This window comes from Eucyclogobius newberryi, unplaced genomic scaffold (genome assembly GCF_026437365.1).
Source record: "Eucyclogobius newberryi isolate DKJ021-1_F unplaced genomic scaffold, fEucNew1.0.hap1 SCAF_6, whole genome shotgun sequence".
Taxonomy (NCBI): domain Eukaryota; kingdom Metazoa; phylum Chordata; class Actinopteri; order Gobiiformes; family Gobiidae; genus Eucyclogobius; species Eucyclogobius newberryi.
In genome coordinates, this window is record NW_027316278.1 from 23,587,277 (window position 1) to 23,601,670 (window position 14,394).

General features: G+C 39.6%; 1 protein-coding gene across 1 annotated transcript in view; it reads left to right on the forward strand.

Moving 5' to 3' along the window:
* The first annotated feature begins 3,106 nt into the window (after positions 1 to 3,106).
* LOC140347285 (neurogenic locus notch homolog protein 1-like) overlaps positions 3,107 to 14,394 on the forward strand; it is a 28,972-nt gene continuing 17,684 nt past the window's right edge. The window contains exons 1-5 of the mRNA XM_072433675.1: positions 3,107 to 3,309; positions 4,060 to 4,141; positions 12,883 to 13,145; positions 13,222 to 13,560; positions 14,241 to 14,363. Coding sequence (XP_072289776.1) covers positions 3,252 to 3,309; positions 4,060 to 4,141; positions 12,883 to 13,145; positions 13,222 to 13,560; positions 14,241 to 14,363 — 865 coding nt within the window. The 5' untranslated portion in view covers positions 3,107 to 3,251. The remainder of the gene's footprint in view (positions 3,310 to 4,059; positions 4,142 to 12,882; positions 13,146 to 13,221; positions 13,561 to 14,240; positions 14,364 to 14,394) is intronic.

Below are 14,394 nucleotides of genomic sequence, written 5' to 3' on the forward strand. Positions count from 1 at the left end.
GACATTCAGGTGGAGCCACCAGGCCAAGTTCCATGGTTTTCAATGTATTTCCAAGTCGGCGGTGAAAATCTCCTCCAGAAAAGTTACACTGTGCTCCTTTATAGCATAAAGAAAAGACTCAGTACAACTTCACCTGTTCAATGCAAAATAATCAACTGTAATTTGTTTCCAAAAATATAAATTAATTAATTATAGTTAAACTAATTGACTGCAACTCTGTCTATTTAAGAACAAAATGGAATTGTCATTCAATCCGCATGCTCATGTCAGATTAGGATCAAAGCTGTGATAATGTGTCAGTGTAATTAATATTTTAAATGGATTGATTGTGCTCAAATGTAGGTAGTCGGAGTTAAATCTCAAAGCTGATTATGGGCTTATGCTGAAAACTAGACAGAAACATTTACATAAAATGACTCTTTATCACGGGGTCCAAATATCCCGTCAATAAACAGATTGGCTTGGATATGGGTTAAACGTGTAGCAACATGCCTGCTCTTTTGTTTTGTCCTGCCCTCAGGCCCACAACGGCTGCAGGTTTCCTAACGCTCTCTGTGAAGTGATCTATGCCTGACATGCCGGCAGATGTATCAGTCAATTAATTAAAAATGCTGTAATGTACCAACTTAAGCAGTGGTTAATCAATAATTGCAATTATTTTGTGCTTTTGGAGAACAAGCTAAAATATCAAGCAAAACAAACAATAAGAGTAAAAGTTATCTCAAGTAAAAGTAATTTCCAGTTCAAATGAGCTGTATCCTTCTTGTGTTCACAGGACACACTGCACACTGCTACTACTAATTAGACTTTGCAAGAGCCTATTTCTGCATGGATACAATATTTAATATTAACACCAGTATACACAAAGCATATTTGTGTATACCTTTTTCCGTTCCTGGTACATTTTTTAGTTCCAGTTCCCAGCTGAGCACGGAGCAAGAACTAGGGACTGGGCCCACATTTCGAGTGCATGTTTTGCTCCTGCTCAGGGCCAGGTGCTGTCCAAACTGACCAGTGGACGTTTTGGTAATACAAGTGGAACATTAGCTTTATTGGAAAATATGTTTAATTCTATCTGATTTAGACACATGCTTTTGATCCACAAGAGAAATAACTTAAACAAAAATACAACTATCAAATAGTAACTGAAATTAGTAATTAATAAGTGAATAATATTTTTTTCTTGTTAATTTCATTGTTCGTTGTGTGCATCACAGTTTTATGTGCATGGTTTACAGAGCTCAAAAGGAATAGGATGAAGGGATAATTTGTTTTTGTGTTTCATTATTTAACTGAATATTTAATTGAATTAACATTTATTGCAAAGCCTCAGGCATCATAACTGTACATTGTCCTGTTAAATAAATGCATGAAATAAATGAAAAGATAGACAGTTTCAAGGACTGTTGCTGTTTGAATATGAGCAAGGGGGACTGGATGGTTCCTCTGACTATATAGGGACTGAGGGATTATGGTAATTTATCTTTTGGCTTTGTTAAGTGTGAACACCTTACAGTTTAAATAAAGTCCCCATCCTTTTTTAACTGTCTCCTGTGGAAAACCTGTCTAAACTCAGTTCACAAAACACACCTGTGGAGTGCTGCAGTTTGTGCTGTGTCTGCAGCACACTGTCTGAGTCAGCATCATCAGGCATTAGGTTCCCATACCCTCCCTGGCCTGGGATGACTACCTAACTACCGTCATTAATTAATTAATTAATTAATTAATTAATTAATTAATTAATTAAGTAATTACAGGTAACTAAGTAACCAATTACTATGACTAACTAACTAACTAACTAACTCTAACCAACTGTCTAACTGAATGAATAGACTTGGTCTATAATTACTCTAGTAATTATAGTAGTTTGTATCAGCATGATATAGCGAAAATAAAGTTTTATCCTTAACAATGTTAACCCTTTTCAATCCACACTCACAATGGTGACTGCCTTTAAAAAAAAAAATGTTTTAACTTTTGAAGCTCTAAATCTAATAAAGCCTTAGGAGGACATGTGTGCAATACCAAATGTTTACTGTAAATTGTCATGACCTTGAGGAGAAGAGGATAGTACAGTGTTATACATTTAATAAAGGACTTTAAGGTGTTTTGTAATGATGCATTTGCATTTGCAACAACTCTTTTTATTTTATTTTGATTAGCTTTTAGGATGCTTAATGTGTTTCTTTACATTATATAAATGTGGCATTGCAAACTCAACACTTTGAATTTGTTTGTATTTACTTTGAGGGAAATTCTTGATATGTTGATGAAAGTCCAGTCAAAGCCTGCAACAAAGTCCCTCAAAATGACAGGAATAAGCTTATTCACTGACCGTGAATGATTTGATATGGACTGTGAGGAAGAGATGGTCAGAAGGTTGGATAATACATCAGATGATGGCATTAATAATGTTTCCATTCCCTCCTTTCTCCATCACCCTCACCTACTGAAAAGCTAAGGTCTGAAGAAAATAAGCTGTTGGCTCTAGCTGCTTTTGAAATAAATACATGAAATGACCTTAAGTGGCTATTGAAAGTGTGAGGAACCTCCAAAGTCCTCCATCTGCCAAAACAACAGTCTGAAGATCATCTAGAAAGTTTTCCAAGAAACTATACTGTCAATCATGTCCCAAGCCAGGATCGTTCTCTCTATGTGCTGTGATGGATTACAAAATGTGTTTCACTGAAAACAATACTTTTTTGGATTATTAAGAAAGAATGTGTGCACCAACTCTATACTATAGTTTAAAATTGTGATCAACCATAAAACTCACTTTTTCATATAGCTTTGTACATTTTCATGAAAAATAGTACTTGATCGTACCAAAGTACTACAAATGGCACAAGAATTTAATAATGTCATCATTGGGTAAAAAAGGGTATTAATGGGCTAATAACGCACTAATTATGCACGCCCACAAAATCAAAAGTGTCAAAAAGACAAAAGTGAACTCCAGGTAGACTATGATGTAGTTGTCCAACTATGTGCCTGAGTGGGACTGTGTGGGAATCACGCCCCTAAACGTGGGGCAGGAGCAGAGAGTGTTCCACAAGTCATTGTGAACTCGGAGTCACAAGTGACACATCTCATGCCCGGAGTTCAGACACACTTTCTGCTGGAGCTACTGGAGGATAAACGCAAGCTTTTTTACATTCAATGTTTATTTTGGCTTATTTAAGGAAGACAACAACCTTCGGATCTATGAACAAACTCATGTGGATTTGTAAAAGCCCTCTACAGCAGAAGGAATGCATATTTTGGTTGTTAAACTAACTTTATTGTGGTCTCTGATTGGACTAACGCGAGGTGAGTTTGGTCACGTTGGCTCTAAATGTGAAATAACTTTATATTAACTAAGGAACTAACCAATGAACGATAACAACTACTTTTAGACCGGGTGCCTTATTCTATACAGCCTTCCTTTTAAAGTTCCTTATTCTCGTTTCTTCAATGAATAAGCTTAATGTGTTGTTAATGTGTTGTACTTTTCTCTCTTTACCTTGTTACACTTACACCGCGCAACACGTGGGTCCACAGACACTACAACTGTGCGCACCTGTAGCTCCACTTTATATTTTGCATATTATAGCGCCCTCTCTCCAAACGTTATTTGAGGTGCTCAGATAAGCATAATCATTGTGTCTGCTCTTTCCTGCGAACGATCCACTTTTCCCACTCGTATGGAAACGCATGCCTTTCCACTTTAGATACAGAGTGGCGTCTTTTTAATATATTTTTTTATATTCTCACAAAATTGTGCTACTGCCCAAGAAGCGCATTCTTTGGGTCCAGCTGCCTGAAAGAGCGTGCCTCTGCCAGACTGTTGTCAAGTCTCATCCACCTCAGAAAAATAGACTTTCAGGTGGCATAAGTCACACCTACTGCTCATATTTATAGAGTTATGCATTAGAATGTGGCAGAGATAAACAAACAGTTTGGTAAATCGTTCAATGATACACAAGTGGTTCACATTTCTGTTACTGGAAAAGTGATTTAGTCATTTATCTGATTGTCAAAAGTTTTGAAAGTTGCTGTAAACTTTTTTGTTATTTTCAGGCCAAAGATGCCTAATAGCCACAGAGAGGTGTTTGAACCAGGGGACTTGTGAACGGACTCCTGATGGACTCGGAGAATGCAAGTAAGTCAAACGTCTGCGCTCAGTCAAACGATCAGTGACAAACGAGAGAAATATGTAGAAATATTAGATGTTTCAGATTTATGGTTGACATGCCAAGGCTGCGGCGGGTGACTTCTCAGCTTGGTGTTGCTATTTCAGGGAGCCAGTGGTCAGAAGTGAGTGGACATTGATGAGGACAGGGGTCAGTGTGGGAGAGTGTGTGTCTGGGTCCCTCTGCCCTGACCACAGACTCCTGCAGACCCTAAACCCTGTTTTCCTTTCTTGTGCCGAGCGACAGCTGGGGTTGCCAGAAGCTCGGCCGCTATTGTTCTGAGCTGCGATTAATTCTGTGTGACTAATCTGGGTGAGGCTTCCCAGAGAGACCCTTCGACTGGGACCTCCTCTCTCTTACCCCTCCTCTCTCCTGGGATTGTGTCCCCTCAGTGGCCCTCAGTGCTCCATGTCTCACATTCCTCTAGACAGATGGCAAAAAGTGTTGCTTCAAGGTTAACATGCAAAAAGTTGGTGGCTTTTGTTGTTAATAATAGAATGTTTGAGTTTTAAGAATAAGCGGCAGCCTGGCATTGAACCTGTTTTGGAACAATGGCTTGTGTTACTCTCCGTGCTATTTTTGACCTGCCGTGAGTGGCTCTGCTCAGTCTCATCTTACCGGAGTCCAATAATTGAACAGTTTGGGGCACAACTTGTACTGAACTCCAAAACCCAGCTCTTCATCTTGGCCTCCCGCCACATCTTACTTTGGCTCGGTAATGTTATTCACAGCCCACCCCTCCTCCTCCTCCTCCTCCTCCTCCTCCTCCTCCTCCTCCTCTCTGGACCACAAAGCCATCATTGTGCCCCTCAGTGTACTCCTCCTTCTCTTGGAGACAATTATGAAGCATGCTCAATCTCCACAGTTGAAACGATTTTTAGCGGGAACACAAATATTAACGTTCAATTGTCTTTGGGGACTCCTCTGTTTGGTGTAGTTAATGCAACTCAAGGCCATTAGTTGAAACAAAGAATGTAACAAAGAATAAGATGTATTCAACTGCCATAATACATTTCAATATGTAAATAGACAAACTAACAGTTAGGTCGCACACATTTTAGAAAACAAGTATAAAGTGCTTGCTGTAAGATGTGTTGCTAGTTATTATACACGTTTAAACTACTTCATAAAAGACATTGTTGTATGATCTATAATCTTTCTATGCTCTTTAATAGTAGTTACACGTTTCATGGGTCGGATGTTGGGTTTGGGTCAAGTAAGTAACAGAATGTTATGCATTTATATTTGGTCAGACGAGCCTACTCAACATTCCATACCTCAAATGCCGTCTCCTCATATCTGACCAGGTCCAGTGCCACCTTGACTGAAGTTAATCTCCAAAGGACTTCACTGTGATCTCTCATTTACTCCAGAGCTCTGGCAGGAGACAAAAGCTAACCTGAGCAAGAAAGAACCCTGCATATCAGTGGTTCTCCTTCTGTCATGAGCTGTTGAGAGACATATACTTTGATAAAAAAAAGGCAGTTCACATGACAAACAAAATGAGTTGAAGGTATGTTGTCACTTTTGGCATTCATGCTGTATAACATTAGTATACTTTGAAAATGTATACAAGATCAAATCATCTGTTGATATAATAGAATTCTCAAATTCATAAAGAAAAGGGTGACACCATCTCTGGAGACAATAAACTTGTACAGTTTTAACTTTGCCTTTGATTTGGACCTGCCCAGACATCCTATTTTCACAGCTGATAAACATGCTTAGCAATTATTTGAGTGGAGTTCCAAAACAGCTTTAAATGGAAGTCCTTGTCTCAGAGGTCCTGGACTTCCCTCAATGGCACTTTTGTTTGCTCTGATCAGATGGGTCCATCTCCGCTCACAGAAGCCCACTCCTTCCTCAGTTCTTTTCAGAGTCAGGAAACAGCCTCATAGTGGCCCGAGGGAAGAAAAGGTGCCATTTCTGATCATATCATCACACAGCGAGAGACACAGAGTACTGGCCTTTTATGCACCGCTGATGCTGGTGTTGGGTTCCTTTGGCAGTGGTCTGGCTGTGGCTGGTGAGAGGACTGATGAGCTGTACACTTTTTCAATGGAGGATTAGTGATATTTGAACCTCTCTGGTTGGCATATGCCAAGATAAATCAAACTTTGATAGCAGCCTGAATGCATTGATAGTCTTTATGTGTGAGACAAAGAACATACCCCAAATCAAACTTCCTGGTTTCACTTTTTAGGCCCGACCACCTGTATGTTAGTTGTATTATTACAGAGCATACAGGCGTGCACTCACCACAGAGCAGCATGCTTCATAATACCCATGATTACTTGTGTTTTTTCTCATTCACATTGAAGCAGACTGAGTTTGCCTTCCAGGTGTGCCTTTCTATACATTGCCAGCACACTCACAATGTATAAAAAGCGGCTTGTTCTGTTAAATACTGCAGACCGCATGACTTATTTTTATGTTTCTTTTACATAGTAAAACTATTTTAAAATAGATTTCCACTCCTCACATGACATATGCACAGGAACAACCAGAGTCAGTTCCTGCATCACATGGACGTAAAGCTAAGTGGTTCCCAGGCTTGTAAAGTAACCAGCTCTAGTCATTAGTGGTGCTATGACTTACGAGACATGTACACACACATCGGATCGCTTTAGGTCCCCAGGGGAGCTGGCTCTTTCCCATGGGCTATGTCCGTAATATGTCCCAAATAAACAGGGTCTCTAATGAAGGCTGCCAGATGTGGGCTGGCAGGTCTCTTCTCCTGTACGATTAGAGAGCAAGAGAAAAAAGAGGCTCGTAAGAAGAGGGGTGGTGCTCTCCCTGTAATTTTATTTTCAGCCAATGCGGAGTTGTTGGAAACTTTGGTTGGATTTCCACAACAAACAAGAAGCTAATTTCTACCTCAGGTTTGGTTTTAGTCCACTTATTTTAGCCGACAAATAGACTAGAGCGTTACAAATACATTATCAAGAATGTTTTTTCTTTAGAGATCTCAAACTTGGAGTTTGATTTGTCAGGAGTGTAAAGGAAACTGAGGAGGAAGTCTGGAGGAAAGAGTTGAGTCCTCCACCCGTCCCCCCAGGACATTGCTTTTAAAACAGATCAGACTTGGCTAAAGAGGACTTAGCCAAAGCAGAGACCCATTGTCAGGAAATGAAACGGGTACTGGAAAGGCAGTGGCTAAATAATGTTGGCCTCCGTGAACTAGCGTCAAAGAAGAATAACAAAACAATTATAACAAATTTGGGCTTTATATTTTTATGATATTCTTTATAAAATATGAGCACTCATTTGAGTTTGGTATTTTACATTTGACCACAAAATCTATCTCACTTAAAAAAACTGCAGTGCTTCAGGCCATTGGGTGCGGATTAAAAAAAAAATCACCACAGTGGATAAGTCCTTTCATACGCAACTCAAATTTGATTCTCATCTGCCCTGGGGCTGACTGCCAATTTCACTCACTCACAAATAGGGATGGGCAATAGTGACAAATATGAATATCTCAATATATTTTTTGCATTATATTGACGTCAATATATCAGACCATATTTTAACAATGCATCAGGAATGTGCTAAATGTGCCTGTAAATGTTGATGTTGAGCTTGTAAGTCTTGCAAAAAACGTAAATGAGCCATAAAATGAACCACAACGGGACAGGAATATCACTTTCTACCTTTGTTTGGGAGATTAAGATAGATGTTTCTCTGTATTTTTTTTGGATAATGTTGAATGGTTTTATCTCAAGACTATATACTATTATTCTAATTTTACACACATATATAAAAAAAAAACAAAAAAACAATTGCCATTTTATAACATTTTCCATATATCTCCCAACTCTACTCATGCTCACTATTATATTCACACAAGTTATGCAAATGGTTGATTTTATGGTGCTGGGTTGGAATGGGAGAACCACATTACCAGGTTAGTCACTGTTTTTAGGATTGACATTGTTCTTAAAAATTTAGGACAATAATATTAGCATTAGTCAAAGACACAGATTGTCCCACGGAGCTTATAATGTGTTTAAAAGCACAACCGAAACTCACTAATCGTCTTAGAATAGATATAGTACATAATCTGAAGTGCTTTTTAAATGTCAGATGTACAGATGTTAAAATCAGAGCTCTCTCCAGTTTTTGTTTGTGTACAATGCTCCTCTTGTGTAACATTGCATGCGTCTTGTTGTTGTGGGCCCGTGCCTGTGGGTGACATCAGACTGACAGCAGATGGCAGATTGGCCCAAAACTGAGGAAAATCCCCTTCAGAGTGACGCCTGGCGATGGGTCACATGTCACCTCCACATCTGCTGCAGACTGGGGCAGTTACAGCGCTGCATCCTGTTTCTAGGAGCAGGAACTTGTTGCTATTGGCCTCTGCTAGTGACATTCAGGGTGAGGGAGAACAAGAACAATAGGAAGGAGGGACAGAACAGATAATAACAGTATCAGCCTGGTTAACTACTAACTCTACTGTTACATGATACCATGGCACCTGATATTTGCTCTCCTCCTGATTTGAACTCTTCTTTTCAGGCCTCTTCTTTATTTACCTTTCCATCTGCCTAGTTTACCTGCTGCTATTAAGATTATCTCACCTGCCAGACCAGCAGATTTCTCTTGTTGAAGCAGCTGCTCTGTGGTACTATTTGTCTCCAACACAGTCAAGACACAAAAAGTTACTGAATGTCTTTTGTCCTCTGTAAGTCCTGGGTGGGTTGATGTTTTGGGCTGTTGAGTTGCATTTATTTGGATATATATACTGTAGACTCAGGTTTTGCGGTTTATAACCATGAAACTACTTAACGTATGAACACTATAAATCCCAGAGCATTCTGGGAGCAGTCATTTTGACTGCTTTTAGATTTGGAAGTCTTTTTACTCTGCTTAGGTAGATTTTTGGTGTTCTTCACTTTTTGACTTTTACTGCGGCTGTGTATATTTCATTTCTATGAGTTTGAGAGCATTTTCAAATGTAAGTAAGATTTGAGAAGTTCTACTTTTAACTCCCATTCATTTTTATTGTAAATATAACAGTTTTCCATTGCCAACGCGCCAACATTTTTTTTTATAATTTGGCCCTTAGCCTTTTCTAGTGTGAAATGGGGATGAGAGCGAAGGGAGGACATGCAATAAATTGTCCAAGCCAGGATTCAAACTCACGTCACCACAGCCGGCTGCACTTGGGTCCTGGCATATGTGCTGTCAACTTAACCACTTGGCCTCCGGGTAGCACGGCAACAAACATTCAATGGTACCTCTAGGGGTATTATCCCTACCCTAGAATTCCATTGGTTTGCATGGGAGCAGTTCTAGTAGTTTAAAAACTTTATTATATTATATATATATATTATACTCAAATTAGCCTCTGGAAAACGTTTGGGTCCTGTAACAGCATTAAAAGCTACACCGTTTTGGTATACATTTAGTAATTTTAGTAATTTGAATTTGTAATTTTTTGTTGTTGTTATAATTTTTGTAATTTTTAAAACAATTCAGAAAACATAATTCAGAGAGGGAACAAATGCTGCACAAGTCATAAATTGTCCAGTAAATGTCCGATTCAGCCCGAAATCTGTTTAATAAGTCTGTTTTCAAATTGAGTCGGATGACAAGTTATCAGTGAATTTTTCTGAACTGAGTATAAAATCCACTGAATTGCTCTCTCCTTCTCTCTTGTTGAAGTACAGTATAATGGATTTAATTCAGTTTTGTTTTGTTTAAGTTACAAAGTTTTATGATGTGGGAACACTTTGCAACACATCATGTATTTTACATTTCTATTTAACATACCTGCCAGGCAAAAGCTGCATAACACTGTCATACATATGTTGGCAAGTGTAACTCTAATCAAATGAAAATGTATTAGACGTGCACCGTGTTTTCAGTGCACGCTCTGTTATCCCGGGTAGATAACAGCAGTATGATGGGAGCCTCGGGAAGGAGGCAGTGGGAGCGAGAGGGAGGGGTGAATGACTGGCCCCGCAGCTGCTGTCTGCTCATTAACATGCGCACCTGCTCCCTACGGCCCTTTTTCAGAGTCCTCGTGTGGCGCCTCACAAACTAAGCCGTGCACTCGCCACCGCTGGCCCTTACACTCACATCTACTCTGTCCAAACCACCGTTATAGAGCTGCACCACTCACAAACTGTCTATTTATGAACTGCCAATGACTGCTCCTCTGTAATTCACATCTGTGTTACAAGACTTTTGAAATGAAAAAAAATTGCTATCATTGATTAGTTACTTTGAGGCCTGAATTGTTTTAGAATATTAAATGTGATTGCTGCTTGAACTTACATTAAGACATTGACAAATCACTGATGATACTTTTTTCGTAGAGAATCAGCACATTGAGTCTTCATCTTTATGTATCCAATGAGAACACAGTAATATAACTAGCGTTCAGTGGCGATGGCATGCCTCTGCTCTTGGTTGTTTATGCGGTGGGTAGTGTAGCATGTGAAATTTTTTTTTTGCCTCCGATCTAACGCGGGTTAATGCTGCTGTGTAAACCCAGTGAGGGGCCCTGGCATGGCCCAGCACACACATGCATTGGTCCCCATGGGAATGTTTCTGGGGACACTCTGTAGCAGCTTATGCCCCAGGCTATGCAGAAGTGCTGGCTCTGGTAAAAGTTTCATCTGTAGGTCTTCAACATTTGAAAAGTGGTGTAGTGTCGTATGAGGTGCTGCATGTTCGTCTGCCTCCTGCGTTGCTGTGTGATAATGGGAGAAATCCTTTAGAATTAGATGAATAACTTTCACTGTTGTGGTGCCATTGGCCTTTGAAGTCTGCCATAATGTTGGCTGCTCAAACTTGTCCCTGGCATGAATGGGTGCTGACAAAAGGGTTGAAGTGAGTACATTTCAGCCTGAGAGCCGCTGAAGGGGGCCATGACTGCTGCCTTTCTTGTTGTTGGAAAGAATGGATTTAGTTGAGGAATTCTAAATAGTTCTGATTCTTTATGTTCTCATCCACTGTGCTATTGAGTAGATGTTTTGTGTTTTGTCTTTTTTTGTTTTTATTTTTTACGTGTGAAGCCTCCTTGACCACCCAGTGTTGGGAGACTGTGATAGATAAGAGGGTGTGAAACATACCACATACCACAAGTTAGTACTTCCACCCAAAAACACATTCACACACACATTCATAGCTGAAATAACAGGCACTTCTAAACTGTTTATCTCAACCTGTAGACCAGTGATTCCCAGGTTGTCCACAAAACAAACAAACATTGTTTAAATACTACTGCCAATGGGTTATAAGCCCACAAGTAGTAATATTTGTATTTTAATATAATTTCTTATATATCAGTTTTGGAGTGGCAGAGCACCATCACCATTATTATTCTGAACAGGATTCAATTGTATTTCTGATTTTATAACATTTTTGCAATTGAATACAATGATAATTTAAATCACATTTAGGCTCATTGCACAGGCCTTAATAACATAATTGCACACCATAGCTATTACAATAAGGATGTATAAATGACAATGATAGTTTTTTACAGATGTGAGATATAAACTATGAACGATCAGATCCTTTATCTCATCTTCATCAAATGTATCAGACAATATCAATCAATATCAAGGTTTATTTATAAAGCACACTTACAACCAAAGTGCTGTACAGCAAAGAAAAATACATATATAAAAACAATCAAAATAATCATGAAGTTAATAAAAATAATGTCTCAGCTCAGTTTGTGTTTAAAAGGCCAGATAGAAAAGGCTGTTTTCCAGAGCCTGGGCCCTGCCCTAATATAATACATCCATGGCCCTGCCACAGAGAACGTTTGGGCCCCTCTGCTATTCAGCTTTGACCTGAGCATATCCAGGAGGAGCTGAGAGAAGGTCCGCATGGTGTGGACAGGAACATGGTGGGACTATTTGCTCCCGCAAATAACAGGGAGCCAGGCAATTTAAAGACTTAAAAACCATGAGAAACATTTTAAATTGGATTCTGTGGAGAACTGGAAGCCAGGACAAACTAACCAAATGTATCTTTAAAAAGACACAGTTTAGCAAATACAACCACAGAGGACCTGTCAATGAATAATCTGTAGTGTTTGAATACATGTGTGTGGTCTAGTCTTTGGGAGCCTCAGGGGACTCTCAGAGGACCCTCAAATCTGGTCATAAAGGTTGTGAATGTGTGAAGATGTGCACAGGCTCTTTATGAGAGGGTTTGACTGACATTTGTGACTCAAACATGTGAGAAACATCCCTTCTCCATTAGCTACATGATTTTACAGCCTCAGACACATATTGTTTAAAATAGCAAATGGGTGTAAGAATCAGAAAAGGTTTATTGCCATTGTCAAAGAACAGAATTCACAAACATAGGAACTTGCTTTGGAGATTTGGTGCAACATTAAAAAAATGAACCATGATAAAACAACTTATATCAAATCAAAAAGGGCAAAACTATGTACACACATTTACAGTAACATTTACACATTTTGTGTAGAAAGTGGACAGTGCAGTGAGTGATTGATTAAATGAGTTGGAGTGACAGTGTTTGGAAAGTGTTCATGAGTCCAACAGTCAGTTGAAAGGACAGTTACAAAAACAGTAAATCTTGCATAAAGTTATATAGGCCCTGCTTTCTAAACAAAAAAACAACACCTGAAAAACCTGTACTTCAGGTTTGTTATGTTTATGTTTGTCAAGTAATTCATTTCCTAGATGATGTGGCTAAAACAGATCTTCTTCTGTTCCAGATGCCGTGATGGATTTGCAGGAAGCAGATGCCAGTTCCATGACCCCTGCACCACTACACCGTGCATGAATGAAGGCACCTGTCGGGCTATCGCGAAGGGGAACACTGTGGACTTCAGCTGCACCTGTAAACTGGGTTTTTCTGATCGTAGATGCATGACACCAATTAACAACATTTGCATAAATTCACCCTGCCGCAATGGAGCCACGTGTGAGCTAGAGACGCTTCAAACATTCAAATGCCGTTGCCCTCCCGGATGGTCAGGTAATGAAACTATTTAGGTCAATTTATTATCATTAAAAAACTAATAATAAAGGAAAATACTTTTTTGCTCATTTAGGTACATTGTGCCAACACCCAGACCCTTGCGCCTCTAACCCATGTGCAAATGGTGGCCAGTGCTCAGCTATAGAGTCCCACTTCATCTGCTCGTGCTCACCTTTCTTCTCTGGAAAGACCTGCAAACAAGACATCAATGAGTGCGACGCCAGCCCTCCCCCCTGCAAGAACGGAGGCTTATGCATAAATGAGCTTGGCGGGTTCCGATGCCAGTGTCCCCTGGAGTACACGGGCAAACACTGCGAGACACGTTACTTCCCCTGCAGTCCTTCCCCGTGTCTCAATGGAGGAACCTGCGTCCAGAAGGGAGACACCAGCTACGAGTGCTCATGTGTTCCAGGTATAAACACGGATTCTGATAAAGTAATTAACAGAATTTCACTTGAACAAAGCCAAAGGCACACGTGGCAACTTTTCTGGTAAAAGGTCAGGTAACTGCTTGTCTACATAGAGATGGTATTGCTTTGCCTAGAAGGTTCCACAGTATCTCAATCTCCATAGAGATAAGCGGAGAACGCCACCAGGCTAGGTTATAGGTCAGATCTGTGGAGAGGCGAGCCCACTCACAATAAGAATGCATGTTATTCATGGTAGTTGGCACTATAAAAACATGTGAATAAATGTAAAATAAATACAGACCCTTCAACAGAAAAGTTACATACCTTTAAGCAAATGGTGAAAGGCTCAAATCTAAAGTAAAACATGGATTGAAGATCAAACTTTACCCTGTCCATATGTTGTTTTTTGTTTTTACAATATTCATTTCAAATTATGCAAATATTAAATTATTTTACAGCGTATACCTTATGCTACATTTACAGATATTCATGTTGCAATCTCCCAACAAGATGTGTTTCAACTGTTCTGTGGTTGTCTGTTGTGTAACTGAAGTTCCCACAAACCTTTGTGCTGTTGCTGGTTTCTAGAGGGGCTGTTAACCACACTTAACTGCTAAATAGATGGCGAAATGGGAAACATTACCAATATCAGTTACACGAAAACTTTCTTTATCTGTGACAGGTTTTACCGGGAAAAACTGCAACATCAACATTGACGACTGTCCAAATCATGAGTGCCAGAATGGAGGAACCTGTGTAGATGGAGTCAACACCTATAACTGTCAGTGCAAACCAGAATTTACAGGTAAGATCCACAATCATCTCTTGGCCTGTCA